Raw genomic sequence first — 18,448 nt, 5'->3', positions numbered from 1 at the left:
AGGCCAACTGTTTTTTAGCCTTTTTAACTTTTTTTTTCTTAAACACACGAAGCTTATTTCTTGCTGGCATTAGGTCCTCTCAGACTACATAGAAGGCAGCTTAACTTTTGAACTGAGTGGTATGAATTCTTGGTTCTAGTATAGTAATTTGTATCCCCATGAGCCAACTTTCTTGAACTGTCATAATGAAAAGATGACATCACTTCAAAACTTCTATCAGCTATGGTTTTCTTCTCAGAGTGGAATATCATACCATAAACCTTAAGATGTGTTATAGTAAGTACCTTTTGATGATACATTTGACCAAAATCAATCACAGCCCAGACAAAAATAAATGTATTACTACAAAGATTTGAAATAATAGCTCAATGTATTTTTCAAATTTGTGTTTGTTTTAAATGAATAACCATGGGGTTCAGTGCTTCAGATACAAAACTTCACATTACAATTAATTACATTATATTACAACTAATTTTCAAGAAGGAATGGAATAACCTGTGTTCATAACAATAGAAAGTATCCAGTATCCATTACAAACAAAATGTTTATCACTTCACCGATAACACAAATTTCTTTATATGTTGAGTACTGTTTAATAACAACAACCATGTATAGAGTACCTTTAATGAATCAGGCAGCATACCAGTCATTTCACAAATTTATCCTCAGTTACCTCCAGCCCTCTACATAGTAGATTATTTGTAATAACTCAATGCAGGTCACACAACTGATAAACGGTAAAGCCTGAATTTGAAACTAGCTTCCAAGCACTTATTCCCCTTTTACCTACAAATTTCAGTTGCAGGAACATATTCAAGTCATGAATAAGACATGCAGTCCTCTGGATAAGCTGATTTAAACTGCTTTTCTAGTCCATTTCTTCCTTCTCTGTCCTCTCCACAACTGAGTTGCTTCAGTTGTGTCCGACTGTGCGACCCATAGACAGCAGCCTGCCAGGCTCCCCCGTCCCTGGCATTCTCCAGGCAGGAACACTGGAGTGGGGTGCCAGTTTCTTCTCCATCCTCTCTGGCCCTCTCTAAATCTGCAGGTACCTCAAACTCTTTCCTACCTCAGAATCTTTACAGTCATGCTGTCCCCTCCCACCCTCACTCTTTGTTAGGATAACTTCCGTCGTGGGTTTGATCCCTGGGTTGGGAAGATCCTCTGGAGAGGGAATGGCTACCTGCTGTAGTAGTAGCATAGAGAATTCCATGGACAGAAGAGCCTGGCGGGGTCCTTGGGGTCACAAAGGGTCAGACATGACTGAGTGACTTTCACTTTCACCTTTTCTGTTTCAGACCTTCAGGTCTATATAAACGGCAGATTGCATATCATTTCCTCAGAGAGTGGGGAAGGGAGACATAAGTATTCCTGGCAGAAAAAAAGAGTATATAGCATTTGTCTTAAGTCCTGGAAGAGACTGTGGTGCATCTAAAAACTGAAAGAAGCTCCTTATGTCTGCAATTAAAGGAGCTGGAAAGAAAACTCTTAAATTGTCAACATCAACTATTGATGCAGAAAAAAGGAAGGAGTAAAAATTTCAAATGGTCAAAGCAACACAAAAAATAAACCTAAAATGAAAACAGAAAATGTTTGCAGTCCAACAGCATATTATCATAGTACTTCTTTTGACCCCCATGTTATTCACTGTGACATCTTTTGATGTGTTTTCTTCAATAAGTATCAGTACTCTTAAAATTCACTTGACTTCAGATTTGAGGAGGCACCATTTTATAGAACAGGAAAAACATTTGCTGATTATGATAACTAAATTTGCTTGTTCATATAAAGAGTTCATCTGGTGAATGGCTCTTTCTGAGTTTGCCTATAGGAAACTGTTTCTCCTTTCATTTGTACAAGAATCTATTTTAAATGCGTGCTGATGTATCAATGGTTTGTTAACTCAGTTATTACTGTCCTTCTTTGATTTTAGAATTAGATGCTTATAAAGGTTCTCTTTCTTCTGTTTTTTTTTTTTTGCCAGCAATCAAAGGGAGACACTTGGTAGTTGGCTTAGTCAACCTAATTCACCCTCTTGTTTCTCTTAAGTAAAATCCTAGATAGGAAAAGGTAACATAGAGTTGATATTTCTGCTGCTTTTATTCTTAAGATATCTAGTTATTTGATGAGTCAGCTACTCCTTTCCTCTCCTTTTCTTCATTGTCCTGTATTCCAAGTACAGTGATGTATGCTTTAAATCTCCTTTTCAAAACTACAAATACCTGGTTCCTATGCACTAAAGATCCTGATTCATTTTATCTGAATAGGATTTGAGCTTCTGTATTTTAAAAAAGCACCCAAAATTTTCTCATGAATGCTGTACTAAAGGCTTTTAGTTTAGGCAATTTCATGAGAGATAAAGGCAGTTCTGAGATTCCTAGAAGCTTTGACAGGCTTTGGAGAGATGGTGTGTGAACCATTCCAAACTCTTCTAGAATATGTTACAATCTACTCAGTTTACTCCCCTCTTTAAAATTCTCCTGTGCCTCCCCATGCTCTTAGGATAAAGTCCAAAGTGTTAACATGGTTTATAAAACCCTGAAGCATTAGATAGCCATATTTGTAGAGCTAACATCACACTGAACGTACAGGCACTAACCCATTCATGTACAAGTTCACTCCATCAGTTAGGGCAGCTTCACTCCAGAATACAGTCCATATTCATCTGTCTTGGCCTCCCCGCTTCCGCTCTCACTTTCGTATAGTCTGATTTTCACAGCAGTCAGAGGAGGCTTTTTTAAAATGTGGGTCAGTAAGTTCAGTTGCTCAGTTGTGTCCGACTCTTTGCGACCCCATGTCAGGCTTCCCTGTCCATCACCAATTCCTGGAGCTTACTCAGATTCATGTCCATTGAGTCAGTGATGCCATCCAACCATCTCATCCTCTGTCATCCCCTTTCCTTCTGCCCTCAGTCTTTCCCAGCATCAGGGTCTTTTCCAATGAGTCAGTTCTTTGCATCAGGTGGCCAAACTATTGGAGTTTCAGCTTCAGCATCAGTACTTCCAAGGAATATTCAGGACTGATTTCTTTTAGGATGGACTGCTTTGATCTCCTTGCAGTCCAAGGGACTCTCAAGAGTCCTCTCCAATACCACAGTTCAGAAGCATCGGTTCTTCAGCACTCAGCTTTCTTCATAGTCCAACTCTCACATCCATACATGACTACTAGAAAAACCATAGCTTTGACTAGACGGACCTTTGTAGGCAGAGTAATGTCTCTGCGTTTTAATGTGCTATCTAGGTTGGTCATAGCTTTTCTTCCAAGGAGTAAGCATCTTTTAATTTCATGGCTGGAGTCACCATCTGCAGTGATGTTGGAACCCAAGGAAATAAAGTCTGTCACTGTTTCCACTGTTTTCCCATCCATTTGCCATGAAGTGATGGGACCGGATGCCATGATCTTAGTTTTCTGAATGTTGAGCTTTAAGCCAACTTTTTCATTCTCCTCTTTTACTTTCATCAAAAGGCTTTCTAGTTCTTCTTTGCTTTCTGCCATAAGAGTGGTGTCATCTGCACATCTGAGGTTATTGATATTTCTGCCAGCAATGTTGATTCCAGCTTGTGCTTCTTCCAGCCCAGCATTTCGCATGATGTACTCTGCATTTAAATTAAATAAGCAGGGTGACAATATACAGCCTTGACATACTCCTTTTCCTATTTGGAACCAGTCTGTTGTTCCATGTCCAGTTCTAATTGTTGCTTCTTGACCTGTATTGAGATTTCTCAAGAGGCAGGTCAGGTGGTCTGGTATTCCCATCTCTGTAAGAATTTTCCACAGTTTGTGTGATCCATAGTCAAAGGCTTTGGCATAGTCAATAAAGCAGTAGTAGATGTTTTTCTGGAACTCTCTTGCTTTTTCGATGATCCAGTGAATGTTGGCAGTTTGATCTCTGGTTCGTCTGCCTTTTCTAAATTGAGCTTGAACATCTGGAAGTTCACTGTTCATGTACTATTGAAGCCTGGCTTAGAGAATTTTGAACATTACTAGAGTGTGAGATGAGTGCAAATGTGCGGTAGTTTGAGCATTCTTTGGCATTGCAATGAAAACTGACCTTTTCCAGTCCTGTGGCCACTGCTGAGTTTTCCCAGTTTGCTGGCATATTGAGTGCAGCACTTTTACAGCATCATCTTTTAGGATTTGAAATATCTCTACTGGAAGTCCATCACCTCCACTAGCTTTGTTTGTAGTGATGCTTCCCAAGGCCCCCTTGACTTCACACTCCAGGATGTCTGGGTCTAGCTGAGTGATCATACCATCGTGGTTATCTGGGTCGTGAAGATCTTTTTTGTATAGTTCTGTGTATTCTTGCCAACTCTTAATGTCTTCAGCTTCTGTTCGGTCCATACTATTTCTGTCCTTTATTGTGCCCATCTTTGCATGAAATGTTCCCTTGGTATCTCTAATTTTCTTGAAGAGATCTCTCCTCTTTCTCATTCTGTTGTTTTCCTCTATTTCTTTGCATTGATCCCTGAGGAAGGCTTTCTTAGCCCTCCTTGCTTGTGGCTTAGTAAACCTTTTCTTTAAATGGCCAGAGAGTAAATAGGCTTTGTGGGCCATGTGGTTTCTGTTGCAGCTGCTCATTTCTGACACTGTGTTGCAAAAGCAGCCATAGATAATTATAGATGGAGGGCATGGGTGGGCCCTAATACAACTTTATTTACAGAAATAGGCTAAGGGAGGGTTTGCCCAGGGGCCATAGTTTGCTGACTCCCTTTTTTAAGAAGTACATTAGGTTATGTCACCCTTGCTTAAAATTCTCAGGGGCTTCCCACTGCTCATAAAATAAAACCTAGACTTCATACTCTGGTCTACAAGAGATAGACCTGCCAGCCACTGAGTCGATGTATTCTGCATTGGTTTTTTGCTTGCTACATTTTAGCCATAAGTGACTGCTTTCCTCCTCAGACTCATAAAGCTTATTAGCATATTTAGGACCTTTTCACTGGCTGTTTCTCTGCCTTTTAGGCAGCTGTGTTCATCAGCTTCACTAATAATGGGACATACAGTTGAGGCCTCAGCTCCAGGTCACCTCCTTAGGAAAGTGCTCCCTAGTCGTGAAGTCGCTTGATGTGCACACCCTCCTCACCAGTTACTCTCTGGTCATTCCCTGTTTTTCCTCAAGTACTTATTCTAACTTCATTTATTTGTTGCCGTGTTACACAGAATAAAGGAGAAAAATACATTGTCTTGTTTTCTGCTTTTCTTTTCTAGAAAGTGAGTTCATTAAGACCAGAGACCTAGTTTGTCTTATTCACATCTGGATAGCTAGTTCCTAGAACAACAGTGCCTAGCAACATAATAGTTGCTCAGTCAATTTTTTTTTTTTTTTTGAATGAATGGGTGAGTGAATGAATAAACTTTTAGTATCAAATCTCTAGCTAACCAGGAGTACTGTATTGATTTTTTGTGGAATACAGGTTTCCTTCAGGTAATGGTTTTCATATCTCTGTTGTCCCCTCTCTCCAGCCCCAGCCAGCTTATTAATAGTATCTCATATTTTTCCTGATCAAAAATAATTTCAGAAAGAAGTATTTCTAAAAGAGAATTAAAGGAGCCTTACCACAAATGTAACCCTTATTTACAGTAGCAACTTGGTGTTGTCTTGCTTTTGAAAACAGTGGCTTTCTTTGTCATTATTTCTAGTTCTCATTTTAAAGAACACAGTGTTCTCAGCCCTCCTTGGCCTGTAATTGCCAACCAGAGATTTGTGAGTGTTGAACTGCTTTGCAGTTTTATTACCTCAGTAGTACTCTGTGGACAAAAAGATTTTATTTAATTTTGTTTTTAAAAATTGGGTTTATATTCTGAGAGAGATGATTCTGCAGAAGTTGTGTGAGAAAGATCTGGAAAAAACAAAAAAACAACCATTCTGCCCCCTTCCTCATTCCAGAAGTTATTCTGTGACTATGTAAGAGACCCTAGGCCCTCACTGGACTTCATGTTGCTTGCTTTGGACTCTGTAGAATTCTGATGTCTGCTGTAAACTCCCTGATTTTGAAGGCTGTGACATTTCATCTTAACCCTCCATTTCCCCTCTTCATTCATAATGTGACAGCCAAAAAGAACTGGGTCATCCTGCACATTTTACAATATGCGGAGGCTGTTTAAGCACGTTCCACTAGTATGACCGGTATCTCACTTAGGGTACTGTAGGTAAGCAGAACAGCAAGTTCATGTTTTGTTCTCTCCCATGAAAGTATATCACACAATAAATACAGCATAATGTCTTTTATACTCACATCCCTTAGGTAACTTTTTATTGATCAGAAAGTCTTCCACTGTGTTTAGATTCCTTAGTGACCTGTGAAGATTTATTATAGTCTTATTTTATCTTTTACTAATGTATATTGAACACTTTTATATTAATAACTAAAACTTGTATAACTCAGGTTACAAATCATATACACATATATTATCTCCTTAGTTTGACATCGAAATGCAGTTGGTATAGACGGGATTTAATCTTAATTTATTTGGACAATTAAACACACATCCCTTCTGTATACTGGTGTTGACAATTTAGAATTCACTGGAAGTATTTAAGCCCCTGTGAATAATAAAATCCCAGGATTCCATCTTCTCTTGGTGTTGAGAAGCCTGAATTATTTCTACTGTGTCTAACCTTCACCCCTCCCAGGTTACCCTGGAGAAGTGTTTCTGTGATAGAAAGGGTTCCTTTCTAGTGGCAGTAGTGACTTGATACTGTTGCCTTCTTTATACACCCTAATGTAATATATCTTATCTTAGTAAAACTTCCATTCATTTATTTGATAAGCCTTCACTGAACCTCTTGTACTAGGCCCTGAGGATAAAAGATAAAAAGAAATACTCCTACCTTCCCAGGAGCTCAGTCTGCAAGAAGATGTGCAGACAGACTAGTACTGTAACTGGAATCATCATTATATGGTACATATAAAATATTCTGGAACCTGAAGGAAGGAGTTCATAATTCTGCAAGTTGGGTATCTGAGAAAGTCTGGGCAGTTTCACAAAGGGAAAAATAGTTGTATTGAGATGAGTAAGCATAACCTTTGTAGCTGAAAACTAGGTGAAAGTGTCACAAGCAGAGGGATAGCAAATGTAAATCATGGAACTTGAGAGGACATGCCATGCTGGCTCACCAGTCTGTAATTGTGCACTCCCTAGATAAGCTCCTTGAGGACAGAGAAGAGACTGTGGCTGTTTTGGTCACCACTGTATCCTGGAACATAGCAGATATTGAAGAAATATTTTTATAACCAGAAATATGTGTGTTGTGTGCTAAGTCGCTTCAGTTGTGTCCACCTCTGCAGCCCACCAGGCTCCTCTGCCCATGGGGTTCTCCAGGCAGAAATACTGGAGTGGCTTGCCATTTCCCTCTCCAGGGGATCTTTCTGACCCAGGGATTGAACCTGGGTCTCCTGCATTGCAGACAGATTCTTTACCGTCTGAGCCACTAGGGAATGATTCCCGATTCTCTTGCACAGCTTCCCTCTCACTCCCTTTGGTGACATCCTGACTCCTAGAACAGTTTGAAATCATTGCAGTCGACCACTATAGATCTAGGTATTTACGGTTTTTACTTAGTAATCTTTTTTATCTTTAGAATTACGTGAATATTCTAAGTTAATAGTACTGTGTTTCCTTTATTCTTTGCCTCTAGAGGCAAAAATAACTTCTACACGTCGCTGTGAGCTGATCTTTACATGATGATATTTTGAATTATACACATTTTAATCGGTTTTATTTAAGGCATTGACAGCTATTTTGATTGTAATACTAAAGGTTTTTTTTTTTTCTCTTGTCTGCGTTTCCAGACCGGCTGGAGAGTGACAGATCCGAAGGCTCTGGTCAGGAGAATGAGAACGAGGATGAGGAGTAATCAGCTCTTACTGGCAAGCACTTAGATGGTCTGAGATTTGCATAAGACATTTATTATATATATTTTTCCTTTACAGAGCTTTAGTGCAATTTTAAGGTTGTGTTTTTTTTGAGTTTTTCCCTTTTGGGGGGATAACCTAACATTGGTTTGGAATGATTGTGTGCATGAATTTGGGAGTGTGTGTAAAACAAAACTAGCAAAATGTTTTAAAAACTTTTTGCCATGTGTGAGGAGTGGTAGAAAATGCAAAGTGCAATATTTTCCCTAACCTTCAGATGTGGGAGCTTGGATCAATGTGGAAGAGGAATTTTCATTATAGTCAAAATATTGGTTCAAAGAAATGTCTATACTTGCCATTTGCATGTTTATTGCCTTCTAATTAAAGAAGTTGGTTGTTTTACGATATCCTGAATTTGACTTTTTATTTGATGCCTTGCTGTCTTGACCCATTTTCCAAATCTCTTCTAGATTTAATAACCTTTTCTGTTTTGACTTCTCTTTGACAGAATTACATACAAGACCTTTTTTTCATCTCTCCTTCCAAAGCGCTTTATCTCCAGTGATCATCTTTCATGATTAGTGGGCCGTCATTACCCAAGTACAGGGGTTAGTTCCTGTGCAATCTCAGAGCGTCATGGATACTCACATAACATATTAGCACAAGCTTGTTCTAAAGAGTTCTGGCTTCTGGCCTTCCTGTCTCCACCTTCTAGATTTCAGCTGAAAATGCTGACCATCCAGTCTCCTAATTCCTGGTCCTCCTCCTCGCTGCTGTCCACCTTCACCCAACTTAAGCATCTACACCCAGGTCTGTCTTACAGGTTATGACCTGAAGCTGTTCCTATAGACTTAACCCTTCAGTAATTCTCTCTCCTATCCCTGAAACTGTCATGCTGCTGTCTCTGAGCCACAGATAGACTCACAGGTGTAGCCAGATTCCCATGTGGAGAGCAGGGATGGCTCCTCCCAGATGACTGCAGACGCAAGGACACGTGTTGCTAAGAGAAGACAGATGGCTTTTTGGATAGAGGAAAAAAACTCTAGTTGGCTCAGTAACTTCAGTTGGACTTCAGTGTCTCTTAGTCTGGGCAGGACACATATGCATCTGTATTAGGAACATGCTAAATGCTCAAAAGGGAAAGGAACTGGTCTCTAAAAGGGAAAGGAACTAGGCTCTAAACAGGGCAGCTGCATGGTTTTCCAAAAGAATTAGGGTCTATTCCTGGTTCGCAAATAGTTATGTGACCTGCGCAAGCCATCTGATTTCTCTAGGCTTCTGTGTCCTCCTTAAAATGTCTATGGGCTTCTGTTTCTTGATCAAAGTGAAAGAGGAGAGTGAAAAAGTTGGCTTAAAGCTCAACATTCAGAAAATGAAGATCATGGCATCTGGTCCCATCACTTCATGGGAAATAGATGGGGAAACAGTGGAAACAGTGTCAGACTTTATTTTTTTGGGTCCCAAAATCACTGCAGATGGTGACTGCAACCATGAAATTAAAAGATGCTTACTCCCTGGAAACAAAGTTATGACCAACCTAGATAGCATATTCAAAAGAGACATTACTTTGCCGACTAAGGTCCGTCTAGTCAAGGCTATGGTTTTTCCAGTGGTCATGTATGGATGTGAGAGTTGGACTGCGAAGAAGGCTGAGCGCCAAAGAATTGATGCTTTTGAACTGTGGTGGTGGAGAAAACTCTTTGAGAGTCCCTTGGACTGCAAGGAGATCCAACCAGTCCATTCTAAAGGAGATCAGTCCTGGGTGTTCTTTGGAAAGACTGATGCTAAAGCTGAAACTCCAATACTTTGGCCACCTCATGTGAAGAGTTGACTCAGTGGAAAAGACCCTGATGCTGGGAGGGATTGGGGGCAGGAGAAGGGGACGACAGAGGATGAGATGGCTGGGTGGCATCACTGACTCGATGGACATGAGTCTGAGTGAACTCTGGGAGTTGGTGATGGACAGGGAGACCTGGCATGCTGCGATTCATGGGGTCGTAAAGAGTCAGACACGACTGACCAACTGAAGTGAACTGAACTGAACTGAACATGGAGGTAGTCCTGTTTCACCCCGTAAGTCCCAGGGGCTATGTTAGGAACACATGAAAGGTCGGAGGGCTTTACAGAATAACTGAAAAGATAACTGCAGCACACAAAATAACAGTTTCTTCTACTAAAACAGGAACAGAGAAAGGCTGGAAAACTAATAGAGCAGACTGGAGTACTCAGTGGGGTCAAGGGTGACTGGTATGAAAAGCAACAGGAGAGAATCAATGACTTCACTTCAGTGTGTTCACTTGGCGCAGGATATTGACAGTGAAGGAGGCTGGGCAGCTGGGGATGGAGGAATTCTGAACTTCTGGTTCAATTTTGCTAGGAACCTAAAACTGCAACCCAAACATTAAAAAGTGGTATTTGTCCAAGGAATTAGATGCCTTAGTTTTATTGATTTTGTAGTTTTGTGCTGTATGTTACAAAGGGCCTCTGTGGTGGCTCAGAGTCTGCCTGTCAATGCAGGAGATGCAGGTTCAGTCCTTGGGTTGAGGAGGTCCCCTGGGAGAGGGAAATGGGACCCCACTCCAGTATTCTTGCTGAGAGAATTCCCCCCAACAGAGGAGCCTGGTGGGCTACAGTCTGTGGGGTCACAAAGAGTCAGACACAATTGAGCACCTGTCACCAATTGGTTATAAAGGAGCAGGGCAGGCCAGACAAGTAGCCAAGAAGACAGCAAAGAGAAAGGATTACAGAGACAGAGTTGATGGGTCCTGGCCACTCCCATGATCCACTGTTTGCTGGGGTGTGGGGGATGCCAAGATCGCAAGTTAGACTCTGGTTCTCAGTGTTCCACTGAACCACTCAGAAAAAGGAGTATGACTTTGGGGCTGGCAGGTACAGGGTCAGATAAAGGTGCTGGGCTCTGTGCCTTGAGGTTGTACCAAGTCTGATCATCTCTATCATCCACCCTCTGACTTTGGTTGTGGGGTAGACCAAGCAAGAGAGCACTGCTCTTCATTAATCCTCCTTTAAAACTTAGAATTACAGTGTTTGTTGTGTATTTTCTGGTCACTTCCCAGTCATTTCAGAGTATTCCATGAATCTAGTTTTCTTGCAGTTTATTAAAAATACATGGATAACTGTCCCTAGGTGACTGTGGTATGGATTGTGCCACAGCTGGCTCAGCCTCCTTCCTCTTTTCAGCCTGTGGGAAGGGAAGCTTGAGAAAAGGACACGTCTGCAGAAAAAGGGTACAGGTAAAGGAGGAGACACCCAGAAAAGTCCACAGTCAATAAGTACAAATTCACAATTTGCACAGCTCTACACAAGCCAAAAACCAGATATTTAATCAGGTAAACAAAATTATTCTAAATACACTTTTACTTATTTATAAATATTGATTTCTAATGATCCTAAGCATTGGGCGGGGGAAGGGGGTGCTTCCCTGACGGCTCAGACAGTGAAGAATCTGCACCTTGCAGAAAACTCAGGTTCAATCCCTGGGTTGGGAAGATCCTCTGGAGAAAGGAATGGCAACCCACTCTAGTATTCTTGCCTGGAGAATTCCATGAACAGAGGAGCCTGGTGGGCTGCAGTCCATGGGGACACAGAGTCTGATATGACTCAGCAACTAACACTAAGCATTTTTTTAATCTTAAAAAAAAATCCAAAAACTTCAAGTGAACTGTACTTCTGAATCAGCATGCTTTTGTCTTGAAGGTTGGATTTTAACCACCTTTGCATCCAGGAGTCCATTATCAGAATGCAGCATAGGACTCTGCTCCTTAAGCATTACTGAGTGACCTGTTTCCAGCCACACAGGCTCTTTGCCCTGCACTCTCAGTGTGGCCTTGCCTGCTCAGGCCTGTGATCCTCCCCAGGACTGTCTCTTCCTCCGGGAAAGTCTGACGCACCTATGATTAGTGATATTTCAAAATGGTGGTGTCAAAAGGAAAAACGTAAGTGGCTTTTAATTCTTAAGCTATTAATACTGCTCAGGGAATTGCTCTCTGAGGGAAATGAAAACAGCTTTGTCTGTTTTGTTCTAAAAATAACAATGAACAGAACTGTGTTCTTGGTAATCATGCAGAGTTTGTTTTTTGAATTCCTTCCAGTGAAATCTGATCACTTTCCTTAGGCCTGCAGTTTTTTATAGTTCTGGCAAGCAGATACTCTAATCCCCAGATTCCTTGATTTACAATAGTTTTTTCTACCGACCCAATAAAGCCCCACTGGCCTGTCCTATTAATGATGACTGCCAACTATCCCTCGTCTTCCTCAAGCTGGCTTTTTCCTTCTCTCAGTCACATGGCCAAGGACGCTTTGAGACTCTGGGCAATTCCCTGTACTTCCTGAGGCCTCCTTGGATTGTGTGTCCCCCTTCCCAAATCAGAAGGATGACCCAGCTCTGCCCCTTCTTGTAATCACACACGACTGTGCTCACAGCCACCTTCCTTTGCTTCAGGGTGAAAACTGATTTCTCCTCACTCTGCCGTGGAGTTTACCTGGGGTTCTCTGTATCCTGTGGGTGATAGCACGGTCTCCTGCCCCTGTACTGCCTCTTCCCTCAGGGACTCCGAGGGCCACAGAGTCTGAACCCAAGTGCCAAGGCCACTGCCAACCAGTCACTGTCACTGCAGGATGGAGCTGCCCTCAGAAGCCTGGTCACAGCTCAGCAGAGTGTCCCTTCTGACTGTCCCTTAAGGGAGGTCAGAGCTGAGCTTGCACTTTGATTTCAGATGCCACACCAGCCTGCGACTCCATCATCTTCACTGGCCATTAACAGAAAAGCTCAGTTCCACTCCTGATCTGAACCCCAAATGCTAGTTACCCTTTGCTCCCTCACCTCAGTTGCCTTCCCCTTTCTCACCATGCCCCTCTGTACTGTTCAGCAAACATGGCAACAACCTTCAACACCGCTTATGTAGGGTAACTGCTGCCTTTTCAAGATTCTCAAGTCTTGTCATCGAGAGCCCTGTAAAGCACAAGCACCACACCCACCTGCAGAGTGGAGAAGAAACAGCAGTGGCTCAGTATCAGCTATGCCCCAGGTACTATGCTAGATGCCTTAATCCACATTATCACCTAGGAGGGAGACCCTCTTGGATTCTGTGTCCCCACATAAATGTATCTAAATGCCACATATAAAATGAATACAAAGTTCATTTTACAGATGAGAAAACTGCGATACACAAAGATTGAGTAGTTGGCCCAAGGACACTTACTAAGCCAGTGACAGTGTGGAATCTGAATCCAGAACTTCCCATAGCAAATCCTGTGTTATCCCCATTATATCACATTTGAGCTGATAGGCAATGAGATAAAACATTTGGAAGTGCCTAATAATGTCCAGCACACAACAGGCACTCAAGTATCTTAACATGTCAGATTCACAGGAGTTAACTCAGTACATGCTGGTTTCCTTCTTCAACCTTTGTAGCCACATCACCTCCACAGTTCTTTCTAGACTGGAGATAGCTGGGGCTCAAGCTGAACCCTTGTCACGAATATATCCTGTGGTCCATCCAGAGACCTGTCTAATCTATACGTATTTCACGGACCAACTGTCAGGACAGAAGAATACTCATCTCATCAAACCTGAACAAGCCAGTAAGGTCTCTCACTGTTGCTGTTGTTCAGTTGCTCAGTCATGTCCCACTTTTTGCAAGCCCATGAACTGCAGCATGCCAGGCTTCCCTGTCCTTCACTGTCTCCTAGGAGTTTGCTCAAACTCATGTCCATTGAGTCAATGGTGCCATTCAACCATCTCATACTCCGTCATCCCCTTCTCCTGCCTTCAGTCTTTCCTAGCATCGGGGTCTTTTCCAGTGAGTTGACTCTCTGCATCAGGTGGCCAAAGTATTGGAGCTTCAGCATCAGTCTTTCCAATGAATATTCATATACTTTACGATTGACTGGTTTGATCTCCTTGGAGTCCAAGGGACTCTCAAGAGCCTTCTCCAACACCACAGTTCAAAAGCATCAGTTCTTGGGTGCTCAAGCTTCTTTATGATCCAACTCTCACATCCAAAAATGACTACTGGAAAAACCATAGCTTTGACTATATGTACCTTTGTTGACAGAGTCTCTGCTTTTTAATGTGCTGTCTAGGTTTGTCTTAGCTTTCCTTCCAAGGAGCAAGCATCTTTTAATTTCATGGCTGCAGTCATCTGCAGTGATTTTGGAGCCCCCAAAAATAAAGTCAGCCACTGTTTCCCCATCTACTTGCCATGAAGTGATGGGACCAGATGCCATGATCTTAGTTTTTTTTTTTTTTTCATGATCTTAGTTTTTTGAATGTTGTGTTTTAAGCCAGCTTTTTCCACTCTCTTCTTTCACTTTCATCAAGAGGCTTTTAGTTCCTCATCACTTTTTGCCATTAGGATGGTGTCATCTGCATATCTGAGGTTATTGATATTTTTCCCAGCAATCTTGAAGCTTGTGCTTCATCCAGCCTGGCATTTTGCATGATGTACTCTGCATACAAGTTAAATAAGCAGGGTGACAATATACAGCCTTGATGTACTCCTCTCCCAATCTGGAATCAATCCGCTGTCCATGTCTAGTTCTACCTGTTGCTTTTTGACCTGCATACAGGTATCCCAGGAGGCAAGTAAGATGGTCTGGTATTCCTATCTCTTTAAGAATTTTCCACAGTTTATTGTGATCCATACCATCAAAGGCTTTAGCATAGTTAATGAAGCAGAAGTATGTGTTTTTCTGAATTCCCTTGCTTTTGCTGTGATCAAGTGGATGTTGGCAATTTCATCTCTGGTTCCTCTGCCTTTTCTAAATCAAGCTTGTACATATGGAAATTCTCAGTCTACATATTGTTGAAGTCTAACTTTGAAGGATTTGGGGCATTACCTTGCTAGCATGTAAAAGGAGTGCAATTGTGTGGTGGTTTGAACATTCTCTGGTATTGCCCTTCTTTGGGACTGGAATGAAAATTGACCTTTTCCAGTCCTGTGGCCACTACTGAGTTTTCCAAATTTGCTGGCATGTTGAGTGCAGGACTTTAACAGCATCATCTTTTAGGATTTGAAACAGCTCAGCTGGAATTCATCAGCTCCACTAGTTTTGTTCGTAGTAACAAACTACGAACTACGCTCCAGGATGTCTGGCTGTAGATGAGTGACCACGCAATCTTGGTTATCCTGGCCATTAAAGCCTTTTTTGTACAGTTCTGTGTATTCTTGCCACCTCTTCTTAATCTCTTCTTCTTCTGTTAGGTCCATACTGTTTCTGTCCTTTATTGAGCCCATCTTTGCATGAATTGTTCCCTTGGTATCGCTGATTTTCTTGAAGAGATTTCCAGTCTTTCCTATTCTATTGTTTTCCTCTGTTTCTTTGCATTGTTCACTTTTAAGAGAGCTTTCTTATCTTTCACTGTATCAAAGCCCTTTTCCTCCCTCTCCTGTCCTGTCCACCCCAGGATTCCTTGTCCTATTGCAAATACTTGAGTTAGTCTCGCCAGTTGCTCAGAGACTACACAGCAGCTCCTTAAATGAGAATCAAATAACATTAGCAACATTAGCACCAGATGGCCCTTCTCTTACATTCCTCAACCCCATTTATACAGCAGGGATTTAAGATCACACAGCTGAGCAGTGTAAGCAAGCTAGCTGGGTGGTCCTTAAAGGCAGAGAGCAGTGGAGACCCGGAGTTCAGGAGGTGTTCTAAGCCAGGAGCAAACAAGCCTTCAGCTTTATCCTCGACTCTTTGCCGCTGGGAATGGCCAGTGGCGCCACAGCCACACTGCTGCCACCTGGCGTCGAAGACCCTGAATCGATGCCTGGGAAAGGCCTTGGCAGTGACCTGTGTGCTTGGCAGTGTGGGACTTCGTGCCTTCCAGGTCATACTAGCCCCCAGACCTGGTATCTGGGAGATAGCATGGGGGGTACTTAGTCAAGTGGTAACCTCGATGAAAGAAGCAGAGATGGGCAACAGTCCTACAGGTGGTCCTGTCAAAACTAGAAGATGCAGAACTGAGGTTTTTATGTTAAGTGGCCAAATGTCCCACCTATCACTCCCCACACTGCCCCCTCAGGAAGGCCTTAGATTGCTGCTGCACAGCTGAATAAAGCTAATGGGCCAGCGTTCAGCAAGGGCAGCTGGGGTTTTGACTTTCTGCACTAAGGACAAGTGTCCCCAAAACTGCCTCCCAGAAACCTCAGTGTACAGGGAGTGTATCTTTGTCCTCTCCCCACTTGCCTCCTTTTGCACTCCCTTCTCACTCAGGCTGAATAAGGAGTATTTGAATTCCTAAATATGCAGAATATGGTTCTAGCTGCTAGACATCCTCCAAGTCTTGGCCCAGTCACCTCCTATAGGGTGCTACCGCTAACTCCTTCTAATTGGGAATATTCACCTCCCTATAGAGCCTGCAGTTCTTTCTAGAACCATTACTTGACTTTGCTGTTTATTAGCCTCAGTCTCCTCTAGGTCTCTTCCTACATTAGAGTGAAAACACTTTAATGTTATTACAGAGCCTAGCTTGATGCCTTGCACACGCTAGATATGCACTGCTTGGTAGATGAATGGACTTCAGTACAAAAGAGGAAACACAGAGAAAGCTTTTGGGAAGTACAGTATTTCTAGATTGGCTTAGATGAAATCTAGTGTATCCCAGCTAGTCTGGGATCAGCCTATGAGGACTTGGGAGGTCTCAGGATGCTCCTTTGAGCCCAGCCAAGTACAGTCCAGGGAAGGCACTTTCCAACTCCTGGCTGCTTCGTTGCACTCAAATGGTCTGATGGGGTAGATGGGGTTGGGGGGGGGTCATCCTAGGTTCCTGCCCTGTTCCCCCCCAGAGCATACTAGAATATGGTCCCTCTAGAAACTGGATAAGGACAAGTGGTAGGAAAAAATACAGAAAGCAAAAATGCCCTCAGATTTACAAATGCCAGCCAGTAGTGAGAGCAGAATCTAACTGATCTGTACATCACCTCAGCAGAACCCACAGGTGAAACTGCCCTCTGCTTCTTCCCTCTTCCATCCAGAATGCAGACTGGATGAATTTGATCACTGTGAAGGTAGCAGCCCCCAGGTCTAAGGAAAAGTCTTTTGTAAACTACAGACAAAGGGACCAGCCAACCACTGGCCTCTGTCACGCAGCAAAGACACACTGCCTCCTGGAGAACTAGTTAGACCACAGTGAAACACTGCAAAGGTGATGCACTTTCTGGAACGGCTGCCTCATAACAGACGTGGGAGATCTCAGAATGTATCCTCTGCTGACCACCTGGAATTCAGAAGTAGGGACAGACCTGTACTTGGCTGCTGTCATCTAGGCTGAAGGGCAGGAACAGGTGGTTCAAGTCACCACAGCCACTGTTGCAAGCCCACACATTCAGCTGCCATCCCGTCTCAAAGGGGGCGGGGATCTCACATGCGTGTCAGTCCGTGGCCCCACTTTCCACCTCTGAGGACACGCCCTCTGCACCCATTTATGTGTCCTGCTGGTCGGCATCCTGTCAGGACTGTGCGCTAAACAGACACACTGGATCAGCCCACACATCAGGCCTGAAGTGTTTCACATGCCCATCAGACATGACACCCAGAAGCTGTGCAGATATTGATCCATGGGTCACTTTTTTCCCCCTAACAAATTCAGAGAACATCAAAGATCAGGGTTAGAAAGGACCCTGGCCACCACTCAGTCCATGGGACCACAAAGACTCAGACATGACTGGATGACTAAGCACACACACACCATTCAGTCCAACTCCACAATCCCCATCTCATTTTCCAGATGACCCGGAGGTGACGGAGTCCCAGTGGCCCGAGTAACGTAAGGCAGAGTCAGGCCGGCACACAGTTCCTGATGCCAGGTCCAGAGTTCCTTCAAGTCTTTCTTAAAACATTCAGGGCAGGGAAGTAGTAGCTGCTGGCCATGGGGGTTTTCCCTGGAGGCCAGCTAATCTAAACAGTACATCAGGCATCACATACGGAACCTATCCCATGGGATTTCCCTGTGTGAAGGGGATTCCCTCTAATGACAGCAGTAACTCTGCTTCCCGGCAGTGCTTGGCCCCGCGGCCCTGTTCAGGTGCGGAAGATGAAGGTGCTTCCTAACCAAACGGGTTTTCTTTCTAGAAATGAAACATCCAGTATCTGTTCCTTGCTCCTGTCGTTTACAGTGGTTTCTCCCTTCTTTTAAAATACTAAGGAACCAGTCCATAGGGAGGCCTATCCTCAGCAACCACAGACCCAGACCTGCTGCCTCTGCCCAGCGGCCAGGGAACAGTCCCTACTAGAATCAGCAGATGGCCTGGAGGCAAGGCTGTAACCAGGAAGCACGGGTCTGGGGCATTGTGCTCCTGGGTTCTCTGGGGACCATTTAGGGTAGAACCAATGGCCCCACACAGCCCGCGTCAGCCACACAGACCAAGCGCCATCCTCCAAAGTGTCCCGAGGCCTCTGGTAGAGTGCATGGCTGGGCTCCCAAGGACACAGGTTGTGAAGACAAGGAAGTGGCCCTGTGGTGCTTTCCTGCCCAGCCGAGGCCTCTAGACCCCTCTAAACCCCACCTCCCACAGAGTCTCAGCCACACCTCCATCTGCTTTGTTTTGTGCTCTCGATGCCTCTGGTCC

General features: G+C 43.3%; 1 protein-coding gene across 7 annotated transcripts in view; it reads left to right on the top strand.

Moving 5' to 3' along the window:
* DCAF6 (DDB1 and CUL4 associated factor 6) overlaps window positions 1-8,188 on the top strand; it is a 183,305-nt gene extending 175,117 nt beyond the window's left edge. For all 7 annotated transcript variants that reach the window (XM_068966657.1, XM_068966661.1, XM_068966660.1 and 4 more), the window contains one exon: window positions 7,797-8,188. In XM_068966657.1, coding sequence (XP_068822758.1) covers window positions 7,797-7,861 — 65 coding nt within the window. In that variant the 3' untranslated portion in view covers window positions 7,862-8,188. The remainder of the gene's footprint in view (window positions 1-7,796) is intronic.
* The last annotated feature ends 10,260 nt before the right edge of the window (window positions 8,189-18,448 follow it).

Source organism: Capricornis sumatraensis, chromosome 2 (genome assembly GCF_032405125.1).
Source record: "Capricornis sumatraensis isolate serow.1 chromosome 2, serow.2, whole genome shotgun sequence".
NCBI classification, from domain to species: domain Eukaryota; kingdom Metazoa; phylum Chordata; class Mammalia; order Artiodactyla; family Bovidae; genus Capricornis; species Capricornis sumatraensis.
This window is presented reverse-complemented; position numbering and strand designations above follow the sequence as displayed.